Source organism: Bactrocera oleae, chromosome 6 (genome assembly GCF_042242935.1).
Source record: "Bactrocera oleae isolate idBacOlea1 chromosome 6, idBacOlea1, whole genome shotgun sequence".
Taxonomy (NCBI): domain Eukaryota; kingdom Metazoa; phylum Arthropoda; class Insecta; order Diptera; family Tephritidae; genus Bactrocera; species Bactrocera oleae.
This window is the reverse complement of record NC_091540.1, coordinates 52,173,447-52,197,976: the sequence shown is the minus strand read 5'-3', so window position 1 is coordinate 52,197,976 and position 24,530 is coordinate 52,173,447. Positions and strand designations below refer to the sequence as shown.

Genomic DNA, 24,530 nt, shown 5'->3' with positions numbered 1-24,530 from the left:
TATACCTGGTCTTAAGAATTAAATAATATAGTCATTTAGTTTTCAATTAATTGTAATTTTTGTTTTATTTTATTATCAACTCCTCTTTAAATAGTAATAACAAAATTGACCAATTTAGCGCAACAATTCATGTTTGATAATATGTTTCCTTTTTTTTCGTTTATTTATTATTTCTTATTTGTTTTTATGTCTCCTACAGCATTCGCATTTAGGATGATAATATGTATTGTATTTAATTACTTTGCTATTATTAACATTTCACTTTTGGTTTTATTAATAATCAATTTAATTATGTTCCTATTTACTTTGGGATCTCTAAAAAAATATATTATTCCTAGTAATGTATCCTAAAATGTTTTGATTTCAAAGAAATTATTAAAATGCAGTGAAACCTACAAAATTATTCCTCCAATATTATTTTAAGTATAATATTGTTGTGGTTTTTTTATATTTGCGGTATGGCGCCTAAATCTCTGCAATGCTTTTCTTTTCAAATCGATTTTGCGATTTTGAAGAGCGGTTTTTAAAAATTTTCCAATTGAAATTTGCATCGCAAAATTTAAGTATGCAATTACTTTAGAAATTTTAAGTATATGTTTTCTTTGAGCATTACTTAACAGTAATGGCTTTTTAAATAAATGAAAGTAAAGAATTACGGTTAAACAAAAATACCTCAAATATGCTGTAGAATGTGTGTCCAAAGGTAAATTATCTTAACATTGTAATTACAATTTTAATTATACGAAATTCAGCAAATGTTTGTGATATTTTTTTTAACTTTACAAAACAAAAATTAGAATTTTTCCAAAACAAGTTGATTTTTTAAAACTTGCATGACATATCTTGATGATGATCCATGATTTGTCTTGCAAAAACCGCCTTGATGTAGGCAACTTAAATTTATATTTCAAAATGTGCCGTTTTTAATCTTTCGTTAACATTTTACTCAATTATAGCATACTTTTAAGCGCCTTAGTACTCTTTTTCAATTGCTAAAACGTCATTATCGTGTTCGTTAAATCGGACAAGTGCTCAATAATTTAATATTTTACTATTTGGTAATTTATTTTGGCTTTAATATTTAGCAAACATTTCAAGCTTAGCACTACTACCAATATCTTTATGTATGTATGCTACTACGCGTATGGCGTTAGTAATTAACATATCAGTTAAACTACATTGCTAAATTATTGTACAGTGTCTTTTAAAAATGCTCCAACATCTAACGATATCCATTTTTACATGCTGGCTGGCAATTGTAGTAACTAGCAGAGCCACAAATGTGGGTGATTGCCTCAAAGTTTAAAACGTTCAATTTCCAAAATTATGATGGAATATTTCGAAAACCATAGAAATGATATGCCTTTCAGTCCACCAGTTGACAGCCATTAATGGGCAGATATCCATTTTCTGAATACTTACATCTTCTTCTTTCTACTCAGAGCGTTTTTTTCTTTTGGTTTTTTTTTTGGTATTTCTTTTGGTTTTTGGTTTTTTAGCATTAACTTATATATGTATGTATGTACGCGTACGTATGTTAGTTCATATGTATGATTTGTCGGTGTATATGTTGATTTGTGTGCATATATGTGTGTGCTTCGTTGTTGTTGCTGTGTCCAGTGCGGCTGCATTGTGAAGCGCCTAAATTGCTGCTACTGCTGTTGCTGCTACCCTTAGTTTACTTTCGCGTGGCATTTTCGTCTACCAAATTGAAATACGATGCCGCGCTAAAGTTGAATAGTTCAAAATCGTATCTGCAAGAAAAAACAGGCGAAGTGTTATTGAATAGAATCACTGATTGTTTGGCTGATGGAATGCGTGATTGAAGGTTTAGAAAATACTATTTCATGGCGCAACATTAAAAATGTAATAAAAAATATCAAAACAGTTTTTAAGCAATTAGTTTAGTCGAAATATTTCAATACTAACAATAAGTTTTCCACTAGGCAAGTTCTATCAATACAACTGCTTTGAAAACAGAGATCTTTACAAGCTTACACATCACAGTTTCTATGAGAGAGTGTCATAAGAAAATGTTTAGTCGTTGGTTCTAAACTTAAGATAAGTATGATCAGAAAACATTTTCGTGACTTGACGAAAAGAAATATTGTGCGTTAGAGAGATGGACCAGACTGGAATTTACAAAGGATGGAAATTACAAAAGATCACTTTAGAGTCCTAAGAATTTGGTTATAATGTTAGAATAGACGAACTTATAATCAGTGTATCGACACTAAGGTAACCTTATTAGTATCTTCTCTTCTGTGCGCATATCTTGATGTCCTCAATTAAAAGGCGGCTTCTGGAAGTCTTACGTCGACTTTGAACGACTTTCGGATTTGTATTAAATAAAGTTCTCATATCAAATGTAAGTATATACGGAGTGTTTTGAAATTTGATTTCGATGATTAACTCTAGAGTTTGCTTTGCTTTGCTTTGAAATTGAGCATCTCAATCAATCATGGCGTAGTTACGCGCTAAAAGATCTTATGGGCAGTGTTATAGATAGAATATGGTTTACATTAATACATAACGAAAGAAATTAGAAAACTTAATCGTACACATAGAAAACTTAATCGTATAGTATTTTGCGTTCATTCTCATTTTGCATTTAAGAGAAAGTTAGTTAACAGAACTGTCTTGCATCTGCAACTTATTCAAAAATTTTTAATGTCATATTAGCCGTCATCGATTCGCCATTTTCTTTACTTGATATTTTTGATTGCTACTCTCTTGCAATACATTACATATAAAAGCCACAAAAAGTTGACGAGTTAAATTTAATACAGGAAAGAATGACAATGCTTTAAAAGATGTAAATGCTTTCCTCAATACAGACTTTAGACCAGTTCTAACAAAATTTCAATTTTTTATCGATTGAAACTTAAAACCTTATTTAAAATATGATAGATTACATTTTGAGAGATCAGCTGTAAATGTACATACAAGTATACTGTGAACTATTCCACAGTAAAGATTCTATAAGAGTAGTGAATTAGGCTGTTGGATTGGTTCGAGACCTTTTTGAAGTATAAAAAATTTACAGACAGAGGTCTTTATAGCTTTGCATATATTCTACTAAATCAGTGATGGAATCTAGAGCTGTTTAAAACTTAACTTAAAATTATACTAAAACTAGCGAGCAAATGCTTAACGCGTTTTTTAGATTTTGTCTACCCCCACTTAGGTACTTACTTATAATATTGATACAGTCCCTGCATTTCTCTTGAGGACAACTTAGAGTAGAACGATTGCAGCAACTCCTGCGTATTTTTGCCTCTGCCAGCATTCCGCCACTCCGGCGCTATGACACGCGTCAAACCAGTCTTTGTAATGAGATATAATTGATCTTCGTCCAGTGTGTCAAACTTCATGATCACATCGAAATTGATAAGACAAGGCGTGCAGAACAACGTCGACGAGATGAAATGCATGTCCATTTGAAGAATGCCAAGCTGGATTTGTTTCAAAAGCCAACGTACAAATTCCGGGAATGTTGGATATCTGGGCGTGTTCATATCCAAATTCTGTGAAGTGAGAGGGGAGAAATTAATATGAGGTTTAAATAAGGGTTAAGATAATATGCATTTATGAGTATGTATGTAAGGTAATGCTCTGTTAAATAATATGTTTGTATGTGTGTGTATGTACACATATGTTTGTAACTGTATTTAGATGAGGTTTACAAAAGAATTTAAAAATATATATTTATTTATATATATATGTATATATAAAAAAAATGCTCAAGTATATATTACATAGAAATTTGCACATTGGCATACAGTTAAACATACAAATATACATATAAATTTTTTTTGGTGTCGAACGCGTGTCTACTCACTTTGCTACGATATTTGCGCACAATGCGCCGCCCCAGCTTGTCGTGATAGGAATGCGGTATGGCGTATACGATCTTATCACGATATGCACTCAATAGCCTCTCGAATGGATGGCGTGCTATCATGAATGTAAGCGAGTCATTTTGTGCTTCTCGCAGCTGAAAAATAACAAAAACAACGAAATATACATATTATTGAAGCAAATATCATATGTATGTATAGATGTGTGACTATAGTTGCAAGTGTGTAGGTAAAGTGTTGTCACCAGTAATTGATTATAAAATAGCGTCATTTAACTGATGGACTGTCGTTTACCATTACACAAGGATACGTGAATAACAAATTAGTAAATAGCATGTTGTATGTGTGAATATGTGTCTGTGTGTAGTCATGTAATTTCATGTGTCGAAAAGAGGATAAAAATGTTATAGAAATTGTTTGTCCAAGTGAATGTTCGTGAGGAAGTTATATGTGTGTGCGTCAATTAATATTAAATAAAGTTAACAAGTAATTACATAAAAAGTTCAGCGACTTTAAATTATATAATTGTTTAAATTTTGGTTAAGGGGTAAGGTCAGCCTTGGACTTTCAAAAAATCGTCTTAAAACACACTTTACGAGTCCCAAAAATATTGTTAAATTGGAAGATAAATGATAAGAAAATTCCCTGTCCAATCCGGTGTAGTTAAGTAGTGGTCGGGTCAGTCAGTTTCAGCACGTAAAAATGTAAACGCGTGTTTTTGAAACTACAGTTTTCAATTCTGTGGTCGACGATGGCACTTGGAGATTTGTATCCAATAGAATGATTTAACATTATTTTACAAGTCTTTAATTTAAAAAAAAAAATTGATATAAAGCTAAAAGCAGACGTATTTTACTGGCAAGGAATCTAGTAGGCAATCAACCTATTTTTTATTTTGTTTTCGAAGTTAGAAGCACGAGTTCCTAGAATCACCGTCGTCCGCTGATGTCCTCTTGGAAAAGGTGTTATCGAACATTGGCACAGTAGCCATCATTTTGTATCAAATAGTCAATAATTCAATTTTATGATAAACTTTAATAAATGTTTAATAAAGCCTGATAGAAAGAAATGCGACTCATTTTTTTATAATTACAGAATAATTTGTCAAGGTCAGGCTTCTTTCGGCTCCCCAGATTAATATAACTCCTTAATAAACTATTTTTTTTTACTTCTTTATGCTATCTATAAACACAAATTATTAAATATTTATAATACGGTGAACCATAAATTTTTATTATTTCACGTTATTTTTATATTGGCTGGTTCGTTGCATGATTCTACGCTAGTTAATGTAGTGAGAAGACAGAAAACTAATTTTTTTATATTTTGCTGGATTTATGTACAAGCAAATCTGCCACATTAAAGAAACAAAACAACTGACAGGTAATCATTATGCGGCTAATTGAATTGTGCTTTAGAGAGATAGTAATCAGAAAATAAAAAAAAGGACTTGCAATAGCCCTCAAGACTAATAACTATTTAGCTATTCGGGAGATAGAGGCAGGCACTTGAAAGAATTACATATTTAGTATAATATTTTTTTAATTTTTATAAGGAATCTATCTCCTATTTTACAACACCCTGTGTTTATTAATATTGTATTAATCGAATACCTTCTCAATGGTAAGACGAGGATAACGATCCCGTGCCAAAGTAAGGAACACTTCTTTGGTTCGTTGTAGGAATTCCGGCGAATAACCGGCTAATATATTAAAATTGTACATCCATGAGGAGGAGCCGGCTTTGAACACATTGCACCTGAAAATATTTGTATATGATAAATATAATAAGCACATATATGGTATTTCATTTCAATGCACTAACCATATGATGTGATATTTTTTATTGAATAAAAATTCCCAAGCGTTGGGTTTGTGCCAGGTGTCGTTACCTATGGGATAAAAGAAAAATTCATATGTATTAAAATAAATACGGAGACTAAGGGAAATATTTAAACAAATTTCAGTGCTCTTGGCTTAGAGAGTTGATAATTAACTCGGTATACCATTTGATCAAAATTGACTCGGACTGACAAAGCAAGCATGCCAACGCTTAATTCAATTTTCCAAACACTTGTTAGAAGCCTCGACTGGGAACGCTTTCTGTGCCATCAGCGAATTTCGGAATTCTCGTTAGTAATGATGGGTTTGATGAATGTAGGGTTATCAGCTACGTTTTCAGGCATCTCTTTTGCATAAGTTTCAGGTATTTCGGTAAGAGTCTAACATTGATAAGCTGAGTTGATTCAAACGTCGACACGACGATTTTTGAGCACTGTTCTTTAACTTCTTCGATGTTATCGCTGAGTTATCGATTACTACACGACCTTCACTGAGTGCTTTGTGTCACTCAACTCACTCACTTGTAATAATGTCCGTTCCGATGGAGATCAAATTTCGCACGAACATTAAAATGATTGTATTTACCATATATATAGAGAAAAAGTATCCATAGATTCGGTTTACGCATACCATACAGCTTAAATGTACCAGCCCGGGTCAAATTTGTTCAGGTGGTATCGTAATATTTATTTCTCTTAGAACTAACTAAGTGGTCACGTTTTATGCATTATTCTGAGAAAATTTACCATAGTATTGGATCATTAGAAAATAGAGATTTCAACAAAGAAAAAGTATATCGACTTTTTTAAAATGCAAATATTTGGATGTGAGAATTTTCGATATAAAGACAAAATAAAGTGCAACCATAAATCTTTTAAATTAAAAAAAAGACAGTATATTTGTATATATGTACATATATTCCAATTTATTATTATCTTTTTTTCTGCTTTTTTTTATTTCGTTGTTTTGTCTACATTCTCGCTAGCAATATTAACTCACCACTAAATATTTACAAACAACGTTTTAAATTCACTTAAAATTATAATAAAAAAAAAATAGAAAAACAAGCGCTATATTTACCCGCAACATCTAGTCCGAATTCGGTGCATTTCTCTTGCAGCAGCTTCCGCCGCCGCTCCATGCGCTTCTCGATGCGCTCCACATCGGTCGGAGCGAGCGTGTGCACGGACTCTTCTGGCAAAACTGGTACGCGTGACTCATTAACATACTAAATGCATAGAAAAAGATCAATACAAAATTGAAAATTTGAAGAAAAAAAATTAAATAAATAATGAAAATTGTTTGTGCTTATAATTAGAAAGTATTACAAAACTTAACTACTAACCATAGAGCACACACGACGGCGCACTAAAGGGAAATGCATTAAATGTCTGATTTATGGGAAACTCATTAAGCGTACAATATGCATTTGGGGGGCGTGATGGGTGTGGGCGGACGTTGGTGCTGGTGGCTGTTTGTGTTTGGGTACGGTGGAGGTACAAATGTGCACGACGGGGCGTATGAGCAATAAACACGTAGTAAAATGTTGGACGCTTGTTTGGTTGTATATGAACGCTAATGCTAAGAGCGGGGTATGACGTGATTTTGACAGTTTGCGGCTACATGTATTGAATTACCATGTATATATTTAGGTGTGTGCGTTGGGTTTAATGGGGAATTTTTCGGTGACGACTAACACTTCTTAAATACTCGTATGGTTTTTTTTTTTACTTTATAATATTTTACGGGGCAAATAAATAGTATGGGTAATCAAAACAGTTACGCTTGCGGTTTTAGTGTTTAAAAATTATGCTAATATTTTTGTTTGAGTTTTGAGTTTTATATTTACAATGACTACTGATTGCTTTGCTGATTAGTTGCGCGTGTGCATGTGCCCAGACAATGTGTGACACTAAGCGTTAATTAACAGTTATGTAGGTATGTATGTATAGTTGACTTGCAGCAAGGCAAATGTAATACTGATGTGATATGTAAATGCGTGTGTGTGTGCGTGTTGCAAACGAATGCTTCAAAGTTTTACTTGCAGTTTACATACATACAAACGGGCTTTGGTTTTTACATATGTACGTATGTTTATATATTTGTATGCATGTGTATTTGTGTTTGTTAATGTACATTTGCAAACAAGTATATTTACTTTAGCATATTTGTAAAATTTTTTGCGCGAACTGCCTGTCGCCGCTATCGTTAGATCCTTATTTTTCCCCAGCAACATTACCGGATAACGAAAACTTTGATCACCGAAATGATCGTTGAACTTTGTCGCCTAAAAAATTATACGATAATATAAAGATTATTTGTTGTGTTATTATTGTTGCAACATTTGCTAAGTGTGTAAACATTTCATTGTATTGTACGGAATTTTTACGCAAACGTATGCTTACTATGTGATTTTTGAAATTTTAGCATATTGCAAAATAGCTAGTGCAAATACAGGGTGCGAATTTTGTATTGAAACATTTTTGTTTAATAATTTTTGCATTTTTATAAATTTTCATATTCTCATAAATTGCTATACAATACAATTGAGAAAAATATGTGTATGTCTATTTTCACAAAAGCCTGAACTATGAAAAGAAGCAACATTACGAGCAACAATAACTTGTACAACAAAAATTGTGTTCGCGCTGCACGCGCTTAAAATGTCGCTGATGTTTGAATGCGTGTGTGTGTGTGTGTGTGTCTATGCGCGCGAATGTGAACAATTTAGTGGCGATAAATGGCAAAAGAGTTGCTTTTGGGCGGTACGGGGCGTATGAGTGATTGTGTGTTGGTTTGAGGTACGGGGCGTATGAGTGATATAAAGATTCAGTATTAAAAATATTTTACAATGCTTTACCTACATTGTAATACATATGTATGTTGTGCACATATGACATTTCTATAGCGAAGCGTTGCAAAAACTGCGAAGCTGATTGCCACAAGCTTATAATTAACATGAATGAACTAAATGTCGTGGGCGAAAACTGTACAAAACGTCTTGTATGAGTACTGAAATCAGCAGTCTACTAACAAAGCGTCTAATAAAATGTTATTGTGTATATTATGGGCAATTAAGTATTAGTAGTAGCTCATCGTGAGCGCAAATATTTATTTTGTGATATATAAATACATATATTTGTAAAAGTAATAGTTTATATATATATGTATGTTCAATACAAATATATTTTGTGGCTGTTGTGTGTTTTATCGCAATAAAATATTATAATAGCTTCTTCAAAGCATGAGTCTTAAGTTTATAGATGTTTTTTATTATATTATATACAAAGTGAATTGTGTATGATCTCATAAATTTAATTTTAATTACGAAGTGTAAATGCAATAATAAATAAACTTTTACTATAGATATATATGACAAATTAATGAGCATTGAGTTGATCCACATTTACAACGTGAACTTGATTATTGCAATATTGCTGGTTGGAATTTTGCTTTCAACAACTTCCAAGGCTGTTAAAAGTGAGTGTTTATGATGATGCGCAAAAGTTTTAGCGACATTGCCAAGATACGAAACAATTTTGAACCCATTTAATTAAAGTAAATATTTCAAAATCTCTTTAGTGCCTTAATTATTTTAAGAAAGATTGTAATAGTACTATCTATACTTCAAATTTAGCCTATTTGATGCAAGTTAGAATAGAAATTACTAACCTAGTAAAAAACAAGAAAAATTCATTAATTTCGACTGCACCGAAGTAAGGAGTGTTACAGGTACATTTTTTTTATGCATAAAGGGTATATAAAGATCTTTATCTTGATTTTGATCGGTCAGTTTGCATGGCATCTGTATGCTACAGTGATCCGATAACAGCTGATCCGATGGAAAAATGACGTGTGCTAAGTTTTACAACAATCTCAAAAAACTTAGGTACTAATTCGCTTTTTTAAAGACAGATATATTCTTTCTATGGTCTCTGACGTTTCGTTCTGGGTGTTACAAATTTTGTGGAAAACTTAATATACCCTGTTCAGGGTATATAAATTTAAGTAGTTATTTAAGACTTAATTGAGGTCTTCAAAGGGCTCCAGATACTATTTTCGAAATACGGATATGGCCTTTGAGGTAAAAGTACTACTGGTTTTAATCGGAAGAGAGACCTGATAACAGAGCTACATACATGATACAGTGAATTCCATCCAAAAAGCCAAATGCAAAGTAGACATGGTAAGAAAAGATATTCATATACAATATATATAAAGTATGGTTCGTATGTTCCTGTCACGTCTTAAAAACGTCCAAATTACTGCAAGAACAAAACAGGAAATCGCCTTTGCTAACATCCAAGGCATACTGAATTTATGGAGTAATTATTTCTTTAATTCGCTGAATGGAAACAATAACGGAATGTCCAGAGAAGACTATGAATTTCCGACTAAAACACCAGCGGTTGCTGGCTAATTAACGGCGAATCTGTTCAAATACTTCTGTACGGAGCTGATAAAAGCTTGTATTAAGCTTTTTGCGGAATATGAACGAATGAAAGTATAGCTGATAATGAGAATGTAAGAGTACTCTGCCCAGTCTATAAAAAATTTAATCCCAAAAACTACATAATGTTTTTTTTTAAGCAGTTTACTAAATATTTCAACGAATATTCTCTCAATCGGAGAAGCCTAAGATTTATCATATTTTTACCATGCATAAAGTCTTTGAAAAAGCACATAAGGGAAACAAATCGACATTCTCAATTTATTTGTCGTAATTAAAGTCGATTTTAACAGCTTGAATGACGTGGAATTTTTGTCGTAATACCTGCACTTCATATCGTTTTAAAAGATTTATGGTGCATCTTAGTAAAAGAGAAGAGAAAGTAAAATATATATTAAAAGAAATTAAGAAATGGCGTGAGAAACTCATCTCCGAGAGAGTCGCGTGACTCTAGACATCCCAGAATGTGACGATTTTCTGTCATCCGATTTCTTAATTTAACATTGAAGAAGACTATTGAAGTAGAAGAACAAAATTGGTAAGTAATTTCTTTTGTCCAAAACTGCTCTTAGGGCTATAAGTATCGGCTTGCAAGTCAGAAAAGACCTGTTTCATCAAAGTATCATTTGATTTTATTAATAGTTAAGAAAATGTATATTTGCAGAATTTAATGTACTTTAATTATTCAGAAAAATGTTGGACTCTCTCGATACCCAATGAAATGTAATTTTGCTATAGAATAATACAGGCAACCATTGAAGGAATAATCAAAATTTTAATTTTTGGCAAAATGAGGACTGTCCAAAAAAAGTAGTTTTTGTGAAAAGTTTTATACTTTAGAGTGGTTTAAAGAATCGAAATTATTATCAAAAATATTATTTTTCGCATCATTACCTGACCAATATATATCTAAGAAGGTCATGTGAAAAATTCAAGTCGATCACTCTAGGTAAACTTTTCCTCACAGATTCTGCAAAAAAGCTTTTCGAAGAAAATGTGTTTAAAGTTTCGAAAGTCGATTATGCATTATTTGCCTGATTATATTATTTATATTCAACATATGTAGCTATGTAAAAAAACCCTTAATATAATCGGCTGCAGCGTTAATTGTTATTTCTCTAAATTGAATTTTGCTTTCGAAAGAGTTGAAATAATGAGCTGAACGGTCGCCAACTGTTTAAAGGCAGCTGTTATTTTGGCTATGACGTGTTGTTCAAACGGATATAGTATTTCGAGATTAGAAAATTTTCTATGCGGTATAGTTAGTGGTAGCGATGTATTGGCTGCATGGAAAAATGGTAAAGAATTTGTTTTCAATCTGTGTTTTGAATTAGTACTAAATACCTAAGTGATTGGCGCGATTTGTGAACTCGGTCACTATCACTGTGATAGCTATTGTGCCGTTCCAGAAATTCTGGAAGACAGTCTATACTTTAATTTAATTACGATATCTAGGTTCTGGTAGGCACTTAACATCAATATTTATTCAATCGAAATCATACTACATATTCAAAAATGTATGTATATATGTACAATATATACAACAACAATGTATGCAAAAATTACTTTGTATAGAGATTTGTTTATTTACAAAATTTTAAGGAGAGCAAATATTTTTCGAACACGCTTTACCGATAGCAACAACAACAAAGCCAATAAATTGCGCCGACACAACAAATGTAAATTTAAATGGATTCAGCGAAGTACTGCTGGAATGCAATAGCAACAACAATGACGAATCAACAATAAGTGGTAAACAAATTTTCAAAGTGGCGTAAAAAGCAAAGAAAAGCATTCAAAGCAGCTTATATGTGGGCATACGTGAGGATGTGTATGTGTGTGAATGCATATAAATGCAATATACAAGTTTATGGCTTTGCCCCTCAATCGCAGCTACTCGCCCAATGTGGTGTAATCGCTGTCGTGGTCACTAGTGCCAGGGTCAAGTGCAAGCAGAGTGACAATAACTCGTTGATATGTCTTCCTCAAATGTGTTTGCATACATCTGTGTGTGTGTGTGTGCGTGTGTGTAGGTATAGTTAGAGGTCCCGGAAGACGAAAAGTAAAAATATATTTTTTTGCATGGATGAATTAGTACAACCAATTGTGCATGTGTGCAAGCTGACGCTAATTAAAAATGATACACCGTAGTCTGCTTTACAGAACGGAACTTGCAAGTGATTTCTGTACTATGCTACTAAAGTAGCTTTGTAGATAGTGTTTATAATTAAATCATGTTCGTTTTGTTTTTTTGTCTGATATGTTTTTTACAAAAAGTGCCTGAAACTGTTGATTAAGGTATTTCAAGCTGACTACATTTCTGGTTAGAGAATACCAACATCAGTTTTTTGTAAGCTTTTCTTTTTGCTTTGGCTACTCTAACAGGATTTCGTATTGCGAATATCAATGGCTTTTGATCTCAGCTTACTAGAAAACGCAGATAGCAACCTGAGTTAACATATTCTGAAGCACTGTTAAGAATGTTTCAAAGCATTGCGCAACCAAGAAAACGTAGACAGTTTTCTTTAAAGATATTTATCGGATTCATACTGTTAAACTTTGACATTCAACAAGGGTTGGTATTAATACATAATATAGCTAAAATGGTTACTGGCTACTTATTTGGCAGTGATTAGTAGCCTTTTGCTTTACAGTTGCCCAACGGCTACAATATTCGCGCTTGTTGCCATCCGTAATAGGAGTGTAAACTTTAGATCTAACTCAGCATATGTAAACCTCATATATTTTAAGAATATAGAAGGCAGACAATTTTTGACATTTATGATATAACAATATAATTTTTAGCAAAGGCATTCCTGAGACATGTTCATGGCTCTTCACAGAAATAAAATTAATTTAATAATGGCTTAAACGAATATGAAGCATTCGAATTAACACAAAAATTTTCGAATTATTGTAACTTCCAACTTAAACTCCCCACTCCAAGTACACCGCTCCACTTGGCAAAGTATTGGCACACCCTAATATACACACCACACCCGATTAAACCACACCACACAGGACAACATAACACACCACAACATGGCACCTGTACACCACCTCTCTAGCAAAAAGGACGGAATTATCGCCCTCACGGCATCATTCGCTAAAACATATCCGATGAACAGCTGACACGAAAGCTACAACTTCGTACGTCAACCATCACAGTGTCCGCATCAATATTAATGCGATTCAACAACGCAACACGGTTGTTTCGCGAACGTAATTGTGGGATCCTCACCGCGTTCTGTTTTCGGCCCGAACATTTGCAGCGTCTTTCAAACATAAATTTAATTTATTAATAAATAATTTAAAGCTTATAAACTCCCCAACAATTATAAATTAAATTAGTTTGTTTATACCCATTATTCGGACATTTTTATTTACGATGTTTTGTGCAAGTGTCTAAATTTATCAAAATGTTATTTAGTAGAGGGAAGAGAGAGAATTCAACCATGAAATCAGTTTATGGCACTCAAAGAAAATATATTTATAATATGTATATATATATTTAAACATGTATTTGAGTTAATAAAAATATTAAATATGCGAAATCACAAAAAATGTTCAAAAAGGCCTCTACGGGCGGGCATAATACTTGCTAGTAAAGTACGAATATTTTTAGCTTTACATAAATTTTTGGAATAGTTAAACTGTAAAAATTTAAAATTTTTGATTGAAAAAATGAGCAGTAAATTTTTTAGCAAAATAAATTTGCAATAAAAAAATGCTACTGCGAAGCTATAGTTAAAATGTTAAGTGAATATGTGCGATAGTCGCCGAGTATCGTCGGATCAGGATTTGAAAAATGCAGTTTCTTCTTCTGCAACACTTTTAAAGCTTTTCATGCGGTAGTTTTTTCACTTTCTACCAATTGAATCATGATTTTAGAACCTAAAGCGCATTTTAAGCTAAACCTAGTTTGAACGGAATCTTTATGGAATAAAAGTACGATCTAAACTATCTTTTCGCAGATTGTAGCCTTCCGATCGATATATCAAAAACTGAAGGACTCGTCCGCGTATATACAGACAGACATACAGACGGACATGATTAAATCGACTCAGCTGATCACTTATATAATATAATTCTGTTTTAACACGGTAGATTGGTTCCAGAAAAAACCGTAAAAAAACTGTGTAAATAAAGATGTTGAACAAAAAAAGAATTCCCCTAAATTTGTGCTATTTACATTTGCTTTGTCCAGTAAACGTGCTTCTATCCAAAAAATGAAGATTCCTTTAAATTTGTGACATACTTGTAAACATTTTTCGCAAAAATTAAATCTGATAAATAAAATTTAAGCCCAAAAAATTTTATCAACTATATGCTATGGTAACTCGATCTAAAGAATTGCTTCAGAGATTGCACCGATGCCTTGCACAATAACTCATGCCAAATTTGATGAAGATATTTCGACAAATGAAAAAAGTTTTCCATACAATCTCTTAATTGCAATCGTTCAGTTTGTATGACAGCTATATGCTATAATTGTCCGATATCGGCGGTTCCAACAAAAGAACGAAATCTCAAAAACTGAAGGATTAGTTCGCATATATACAGACAGGCGGAGATGGCTAAATCGACTGAGCTCGTCATGCTGATCATTTAGATAGACATATTTTTTATAAGGTCTTCGACGTTTCCTTCTGGGTGTTACAAACATCGTGGCAAAATTAATATACCGTATTCAGGGTATAAATGTATATAGAAAATCCTGCACTCGCGCAAGCATATACTCGTACCTTATACATATATGGTAATATATCTAATATCATTGACATATGTATATACATATGTATAAATATATATATGAGTTTATATACCAATCCATATACATAATACATTTTTGCGGTAAACAATTTTAGTAATTACTTTGGTTATTATTATTATCTGCTTCAAGAAAATATGGTAGTTAAGAACGCATTAGCATTACCTTCAAAATAAACCTTATCGCTTAGGTAAATATCTTTGTGCATAAATTTAGAAAAGTAGGAAAGTTATTTGAATTTATTTTGCACTTAAATTTACAAAAATTGCTGTTTATGCATAAAATATAAATATTTATGAAGGAAAATTAGAACTTTTACTTTGCTCGCTAATTGCAGTGTTCAGATTTGCTTCAAGCGCTAGCGGCTGTGAATAGCATAAGTCCGTTAAATTAATTAAGAATTACGAACACCAGTCCAATCCCAAGTTATATTGGAATAGAATTTTTATACATACCTTCTGTAATAGTTACATAGAATATACATTCTTTTTTGACTGTTATTGAGCAAATATTGAATTGTTTTATAAATAAATCGTTCTGCCCAAACGATAAGGTGAAAACAAGCCATATTCTGACGAGACTGGGGGCATTTAGTATGCCAGCCTACAATATGGCTATATTCGAATGCACTAACATCACATATGATTCTAATTCTGGAGACAATGTCGATGTCGAGCTTGGACTGGAATCGACATCGATAAATGTCATTAATTTATTTACTTACTTTTACTTAATTTCTTATTTCACACCTCACATAACATCAATTCACACCTCATTAATAGACATTCAACCGAAAAAGTAGTTATGTATACATTTATATATTGTACATACACTATTGTATAGCGGTAGCTTGGCAACGACGTGTGACGAAGCTAATGTTAAAGTTGTTGTGTACCACGAAGCTCGGAGATGTGCTAAAAATATTTACAAACTTTTTTTTTCTAAATTAACGCTTTTAATGTAGAATAAAAGAGCAAATTTATATAACAACAAAAAGTGAACACACGCAAAAAACAACAACAACAAAAATATGCAAATATAACTATAGCGATAAACTGTCAAATTTACTTTCAGCCTTAGCTTTAGTGTTTACGCTTTGATTATCAGCGCGAGCGATTATAATTGAGCTTAGCTCAAAACAAACTAGAATCTGCAAGCGTCGAAAGCTTAAACATAATAAATTGTAGGTGTGTTGGCGAAATTGCGATTCGTCACTAATTACAAAAACATACATATGTAATGATAAGCTAACATATGTGTGTGTTAATATATATACATTTCTAAGGTGCACTCACCTCATAGCCTTTGATGCGATAGGCCTGGTCCAGGCGCACTACATAGACGAGCGCCAAAGGCAGCAACGCGATGGCAACGAAAATCAATATATATCGCCGTATGGCGCGCCAATATGGGCTATTAAATCTCATTTATTTAACCGGCGTTGGCCGCGATGACACTACAACGCCAGTTGTTGTTTGCTGTTGTTGTTGCCGCTGTTTTGATATGAATTGCACAACATGCGGTATAATTTCCTTGTAACACCGTTATTGCTTATGTTTTGCGTGTATATCTTCAAGCGCTCTTTCTTCTATTTCCTAGTTGCTACAATCACGCTACAGACAATAGCTGAAAAACAAGATAATCACAATTAAATTCATGAATTGCGACGGAATACAATCAGCAGCCAACTTTGGCTTGTGCTCTCATTGAACCCAGAGCGCATAGAAATGTGCAAGTATGTATGTGGAGAAAAATCACAAAAAATGCGCGATTATTAAAACGGAATTGTATATGAAATGAATTTAACATGAGTGCTTGCTGGTATGTTTAGTGTACATCTTTTATAGTCTTTCCGGATTTGGAACCCATAACCCATAGACTATTCATGCCGGCGGCACTAATTACAACAAGCTGTCAAACTATGTATCTATAAGGCGTCCCCAATTCACCATGCGATAAAGAGTAGTGAATCGAACAAATTATAACAGTAGTTCGAGCAGACTGCTTGCACTTGCGATATCATACCATCTGTCTATGTGCAAATTTGTTTCTATGCTATGTTTGGTGGAGAATGCTGCTTTTCACATCAAATATCATTTTACTACAAATCCCATTGGCTCGAACGAGTAGCATCCATTCTTAATGTAATTTAATGGTGATGTTTTATTTCATGTTTTAGGTGAAGCCAGTGTGACCGTTAATTAAAGGTGGTTTTTACTATTTCTCAAAGAAGATTGCATTTTGAAACATTTAAAAACTTTGAAAGAATAATTATATAAAAATTTTATAATTTTTAGTGATTCGCTATTTCACAAGTTATTAAACAAGTTCTCCACTGCTGCAGTGCTGGCTCGAAAGACTGGAAGATTATTGTACAAAAAACCTTTACAAAATAAACAGTAGCAAATTAAACGATCAAAAGATTTGACTTTGAGTTATAACAGCAGACAATTTGAAAAATGTAGCTTTGAGATAAACTGATTGAACTGAACAGCTACACCTTAAAAGGCTTTAACTCGAAAAATATTTGAACTATTCATTAAAAAGGTTAGTACGATATTTTTAAAGGTTAAATCATTGAAATATGGTTTTTTCGAAATTCCATTTTGGGTGTGCCGCTTAAGGTTTTAAAATTAATTTTAAAAAATCTTTGTATATCAATAATTGACAATAATTTGTGATGTCAGCTATTTAAAATAGTAAAACTGGTCTAAAAGCTCTAAGTCTCTTGAAGAAAGTCATTATATCACATTAATGAAGCATCCGCACATCCTCCTGAAAAAAATCTGCAGTTAAGATCGTGGACTTTTTCGGCCACAAACCCAAGGGTTGAAAGAAAAATAATTTCATAGTCAGCTAGTAAAAACTATTTACCTTTAAGAGCCAAGAAAGAAACCCCTTTTATTCTTTGTGTGTAACCCTTTAGAAAAGCTGAACTATTCTTTCATCTTTCCTTTGCTATTTTGTTTCTAATTTACGACTACTTCATTTTTCTAAAGCGAAGGAGCATTTCATAACCAAATATTGGGCTTTTGTATTACTAGAAAAATTATTATATATTTTGTAGTTATTCAATCTTCGAAAAAAGTATAAATTTTTTTAATTGACTGACTTCAAATGGAAAATTTTTAAAAAATCAAGTATCAAATGTCCACTCTTATGTCTGGGTTTCATTGTGTCAAATTCAAATTAATTGACAATTGTACAATTTCAATGCAATGTGCTCAAATTGCATCGAGAAATGTGATGCAATTAAGTTGTCAATGACAACTGTTATAACACCTCACACCCCAGCTTGATTGATAAATAGAAATGGGAAAATGTCCAGCAGGTTGCCACTTTGACACGAAGAGACACAATGTATAGTAAAAGGAGTATATTGAGGTTGTGGGTAATTACGGAGCAAAAAGAAAATTATTTTAATTTGAGTAGAGTTATTTTTTTTTTAATATGTCAATCATGACGGTGTTTTTTATATCCTGAAGAGGATATATTTAGATTGCCCCGATGTTTGTAACATGATGTAAGGAAGCGTCAGAGACCCTTGAAGTATATACATATATAAATGATCAGAGGGACGAGATGATTATCCGGCATAGCCATATCGCCGGCTGTCTGTATACTAGTCCATGACTTTTTTTTCGAAATTTTGTACCCGTACTTTTCTCATCAAGTAGCTGCTCAATTGTAGGAACCGCCGATAACGGACCACTTTAGCATATAGCTCCAATACAAACAGAACGATTGGTATCAAATTCTTGTGTGAAAATTTTTTTTATTTGCAAAAGATATTATATTATAGCTTCGATGCCGCAGAAGTTAACTCTTTTTTCGTTTTAATTTGGTAAGATTGAAAGTATTTTTTGCGAATAATGACTTCGTGGTTATGTTTGTTATAATTGTCATAACAATAATATTTTTGGATCTACCCTTATATGCTTCAGGTATTGCAATAAATTGCTATATACACATATTACTGAAAAAAAAATTACACTTTAAACAGCTTTATTTTATTTTTGCCTTTCTCACGTTTATGACAAATTTAAACACTAACTTTTGCACTTCGTTTTAAACTTTGTTCGCTAAGCACATCTGTTAATAAAAGTTTCGACTATTACTATTTTATATTTGTTATATTTTTAGTGGTGATCCAATTTTAATTTTTCGTATGTAATTTTTGCTTCTATTTTAGGTATTGTATTTTCAGTTTTTGTTGTTGTTCTTTTCTTTTTGCATGTACTTTAACTTTTGCTTTGACATTTGGGTCGAAAATTGTGTCACCGATTTTACTCACGTGCAACATTTTCCCCACACATGCACATATATGCTTATATATGTATGTGAAGTACTACATACATATGTATGTATATTATATTATTTGATATGTACAAGGTATAGCAACAGCGGGCCTTCTTTTGTAACTAAGGGCTTAAGCAGCAAACGGCATATTATTGATTTATGAAAGGTATACTTATATATAAAATTAATTGTTGAAAAGCAAAAATAGCACACCTGGCGGAAAAGCTGTTATTTTACATGACTTTAATAACTAGTTCAATAAAAGTATATATGTATATGCCTACATATATAAATATGTATGAGCATAATAATTGTACATAAGCGCATCAGCTGCGACTTGTCCATGTATTAGGTACACAAATACATATGTATGTACGTACTCAGTGCATACACAGCTTTAAACTTTTCTATTGGAAAATTTAGATTTCTTTTTAATATTTAACACACACGTGCACATTAGTTTCAGTTTGGGTTACTTGCCTACACTTTTTGTACATTTTTTGTTGTAAGTTTCGGTTTGATAAGTTTTGCACACTTTTTAGTTTCTTATACGCACACATACATATGTATGTATTTACACACTATTATATATCTTATTTCACATACACATACCTATTTTTGTTTAAAAACATACTTATGTACAATAGTTTGAAACAATTTTCGCCTCAATTATGTTGCTTATGCTCACAATCGCCTCCAACGACTGAATATCCTTCGCCTAACCCATACACCGGAAACGGAAGAATATTATGTAAAAGCTAGCGCAAAGGTAAGAAATATTCAGCAAACAACCATCAAAATTATGAAAACATAAATTTTATTGATTTTTTACTTGCCAACGTTAGCGTTTGACAGCCAACCTAGACGCGGCGCAATTCACAAACAAACCAACTCATACATACATACATATGTATATAAGTACATAGCTGTTCTTTGCTTGCACAACTTTTACTGTTAGCAACCGAAATCATTTCACTTGGCTACGAACGAGCCAGTTGGTCCGCAGCTGAGCGCTCAGCGCTTGCATTCATTAATAAAGCGGTGACAGTGGGCACCCGGCGCGGTCAATATTCGGTAATTCATTTTCAGAGTAAACACACTTGAGAAAACAAGTGAAAATAAATAGAAATGTTTTATTTTCGATTTTTTTACTTTTAATTTTTTTTTTCTTTTTTTTTTTTCTTTTGCGTGTATTTTCATAATTTTCGGCGTTGCTTGCTAGCGAGTGGGTGGGTTCACAGCGGTAGAAGGTTGTTATGTTGTTATAAACAAAAATAACTATATATGTATGTATAAAAATAAATCTCTTCTATCGAAATCTATTTGACATTATTTATTATCTGCTACTGCTGGCCATTTGTCGTCATTGCTTTCATACTTTCGTACTAGAACTAATTATAAATACACATATATACCTATATAAAATATGTGTGTGTGTGTGTGCTTGTATTGACTTAGTTGTTTCATCTCATTGCCTTTACATACATAGTTTGTACTTATTTACATATATGTATCTATGGAAATCGTTGCATCGAAAATAGCCATCGGCCTATTGCCGCCACCACTTGGCTGTCGAATAATTTAGCCTGTGCTCGTGAGATTGCCTATCTGTCACTCCTCTGCGATGTCGCATGAACTATTTTCGCAATGCGAGCGCACTTCATATATGCCGCAAAATGTATATATGTATATGTATGTTATATACATACATATGCCATATGCATGTGATTGAGTTTACTTCTGTGCGATTGCTTCAATTATTTATCATTAAAAAATTCAAAATAATTAAAATGATCGCTCAAATCCCAACACAAAGCCGGTAGTTACACACACATGCACATATGTACATATGTATGTGAACATTTCCACGTATGCACATACTATATATTGTATATGCAGATGTTTGTAAATTTGTAAGCTTGTCGTATAATAGCAATGAATTGATTTGTTGGAATATGCAGTGTCGTGCATTGGAATGGAAACGGTATGGGTAGTTGGAGGCTAGCAACCAAATAATAAAGGTGGTTATTGGAAATCAAACAAATTTTGTTACTAAAAGTGGTGAAGACAGTATCAAAAATAATTGTGAGTAAAAAATTTAACAATTTCTGCTGCGAACGGCATTTTGACAGTATTATATTTTTTATTTTTCGATTTGTTTTTTCGTGGTTTTCTTAAAGTTAATACTTTATTTTGTCCTTTTTCCATAGATCAACGATATGTAAATTCATCAAAAAAAATATCGAAATTTCGCTGGTTATAAATGCTATAAAGAATAATTGTAGGCAACGTCACAGTTACAATAAATAAATTTAAATTATAGAAAATAACATAAATAAAAAATTTAAATAAATTAATTGTAAAATGGAGAGAAAATAAATAAGTAAATAATATGTAAATAATGTATATCAACTAGCTCAACTATCACCAGTAATTTTTAATATTATAGCAATATATAAAATTAGTTATTATACATACAAGCATCTTTCTGACTAGATTTTCACTTATAAAATTGCATTATATACAATATTATAAAAATTAAAAAAAAAAATAATGTTCAATAAAAATTATGATTAAACGGTCACCTAGGAGAAATTAAAAAAAAATTATTTTCATATTTCGATAATTTATATTTATATAAAAGTATATACTGGTATTTTAAATTGATGTCTCAAAAAATGTTTGTGTAACCGGCCTCTGAAGTGTTCTAGCTCAGCTATATAAGTTTTTCTTTAAACGCGTTTTTCTCAAAAGTAAAATTTTCAAAATAGAATATCTTTTAGTAGTTTAGGTTCCAGCCAAGAATAAGACCGGAATTAATGCAGCAGTAGAGGACCCAGTTTCTAGCGCCGTCGAAGATCGTATGTACCTCGAAAAATATTTTATGTTTTTTTTCAAAAATTTTACTGTGTCCTCTTAAAATATTTATAAATATAGCTTTAAATTTTAAAAACAGTTTATACAGAATTTTTTTTTTTGCCTCAATTCGCAAAAATCGCCATTTAAGTGTGTCTCTTAAAAAACTAAAAAATATGATTGAAATTTCTTGATAAGCTTAAAAGGCCCGTTTTTGTTAGAGCTAGAGAAATAAAAGCCAATCTCAGAATTAATTAATAAGCTACTATTAATATTAAAAAAAAAATTTAAAACGTTTTTTTTAAATTGCTAAAAAACCAGGCCACAAAATTATTTTGTCATGTACGCTAATTTATTTAAATACATTTTTTATAATAACCAGAGAAATATAAGATTTATGCTGTAAACTGAAAATTTTTATTAAAAAGGCGTTAGAAAAAAGTTAAAAAAAACTTATATATGATTTATATGATTTTTTGACCATATTTTCGGTTTTAAACACAAAAGTTAATATACAATAATTAATTTTTTGATTTTTTTTTCAAATCTTAAATTACTAACTATTTTTAAATGGCAATAACAATTAGCTAAATTTTTTTTTTACAAATTTTATTTAATTTAATTTTACTTGCTTTATAATATAATTTTTTTAGTATTGCGAAAATTGTTAAAAAATAAAAAAATTATGAAATTCAATAAATTAGAAATAAATTAAACATAAAAACCAAAACCTTTATAAATTAATTAAAGAAAAAAAAACTTAAAAATATTAAGCACATATTTTTCTTATATACATACATATGTGCACAAAACTGTTAAACACAGTTTTAATAAAGTTTCCGAATAAGTTGTTGTCGGAATTAAATAGCTTCACTTGTTTGAAAATTCTCAATCAAACCAAGTGTTATTTTTTAAATTAAATAATTGAAATTTTTTATTTCAAAATTTATTTTCGTGCAAATATATGTACATATATGTATGTAGTATGTGAATAGCACAACGTCGTATTTGGCCAAAACACCCAAAAATGAAAGAAAAATAAACAACAAGAAAAAAACAACGGAATGCACACGCGTAAGAGTCAAGAAAACACAATCAATAAAATATTTTCATATTTTTTTTTTTTAGTTTGCTACACTGCTGCTACAACAACCTGCAGTGAATCATTTGGTACATATATTTTTTTTTTTTACATTTCTATTCTATTTTCTGAATTATTAATTTCTTTCACATAAACATTTTGTTGCACACACTAATTTTTTTTTTTGTTGATTTTCAATAATTTGAAGTGCTTACTTTTGGCTTTTAATTGTGGGTTTGTTGCGCACCTTTAACACTCCGTTTTTGTTATGTTGTACTTTGTTGCTTGGTTTTGTCTTTTATATTAATGAATAAATTAATTTGCAACTTTTGCTATGCGCGCTCTGCAAAACGCTCGCGCTCGTGTGAAAGTGTACTGAATCGAAATTAGTGCGAGTACTTTTGATATAGCCAGCAAATGCCAACAGCCGCCGCGCCAGAGTGAGTGGCGTACAAACAAACGTACATGTTCGTACTATGTGTGCTTCTGTGTGTGTGTGTGTGTTTGTATGTGGCTTCAGTGCCAACTAACATGTGCCGTATATATATAATAAACAGCAATAACAACAACAACTAGCCAACGGATGTGCCAGCTTTGGCTACAGTAGCAAAAGCGCGCAAATCTCACAAAAGCAGCAACGACAAGCCCACTGCCGCCCCGCCGCCGCTTTCTGCCGCGTCTACGCGTCATTACCGTTCATCCCCGGCGGCAAGTTGGCCGTGTTTGTCGACTGCTCCACAAAGCTTCAGCAGAAATGCGCTTAGCTCCAGCTATAGCTTCCACACCCCGGCAAACCCTTCCCGCCCTCAGGCACTCTGTCTTCATTGATTGGCAGTTGTTGATAATTAAATTCTAGTTGAGCTAATAATTTGTAATTGTTCGCCACTTCATTTTAGCACTTGCTAGATATTATTAAATCGCAATAAATTTGTTAGGAAAAATGTTTCGAAAAAAATTGGCAACAACCCTTTCCCACTCAATATAAACAATTTTGGAAAAAAGCTCGTTTTCAACCCCTAAAATTGTAGGACGTATGTCTGGTATCTCCAAATTGTTGTTGCATTCGTTGTTGGTTGATAAAGGAGCAGCACCTCTTATCAGTAATCGGCATCTACTCTCCGTCGTTATGCTCTCGTGATACGACTTCATTTCTTGCTCTCTGCCTCTCTGGCGTGCCTGGTTGAGCGCAATTTGTCCATATTCTATCTCGGCTGCAGCTCTCAACTTACACATGCGTGGATTATTTCCGTGGTTCACACTTTCTATGTGTTAGTAATTGTTTACAAAGGCCAAAGCTTCCGCTTTATTTGTAAACAAACGGTTCTCAAGCCGTAGAAATCCATGATTTTGCAATGCATGTTGGTAAATGCAT

The 24,530-nt window shown here is 32.3% G+C and overlaps 1 protein-coding gene and 1 long non-coding RNA gene across 5 annotated transcripts; one reads left to right on the top strand and one right to left on the bottom strand.

The window, feature by feature from the left end:
* Positions 1–34: 34 nt before the first annotated feature.
* On the bottom strand, positions 35–23,544 carry LOC106619725 (carbohydrate sulfotransferase 11). Of its 4 annotated transcripts, none has more exons than XM_014237959.3 (9): positions 23,374–23,544; positions 16,218–16,548; positions 7,860–7,988; positions 6,782–6,929; positions 5,685–5,751; positions 5,474–5,618; positions 3,842–3,997; positions 3,196–3,527; positions 35–1,754 (listed from the first exon to the last, which is right to left on the bottom strand). In XM_014237959.3, exons 2-9 carry the CDS (start codon positions 16,347–16,349, stop codon positions 1,679–1,681), a joined length of 1,185 nt encoding a protein of 394 aa, XP_014093434.2. In that variant the 5' UTR covers positions 16,350–16,548; positions 23,374–23,544; the 3' UTR covers positions 35–1,678. The 4 variants fall into 4 exon arrangements, with proteins under 4 accessions (XP_014093434.2, XP_036215017.2, XP_036215018.2 ...); XM_036359124.2 differs by having other exon boundaries at positions 23,406–23,542; XM_036359125.2 differs by lacking the exon at positions 23,374–23,544 and adding an exon at positions 19,834–19,917.
* LOC118680258 (uncharacterized) lies at positions 20,076–21,675 on the top strand. The gene is made up of 4 exons (XR_004975775.2): positions 20,076–20,295; positions 20,444–20,507; positions 21,183–21,306; positions 21,432–21,675. It is a non-coding gene; the product is annotated as an uncharacterized lncRNA (long non-coding RNA).
* Positions 23,545–24,530: the final 986 nt, after the last annotated feature.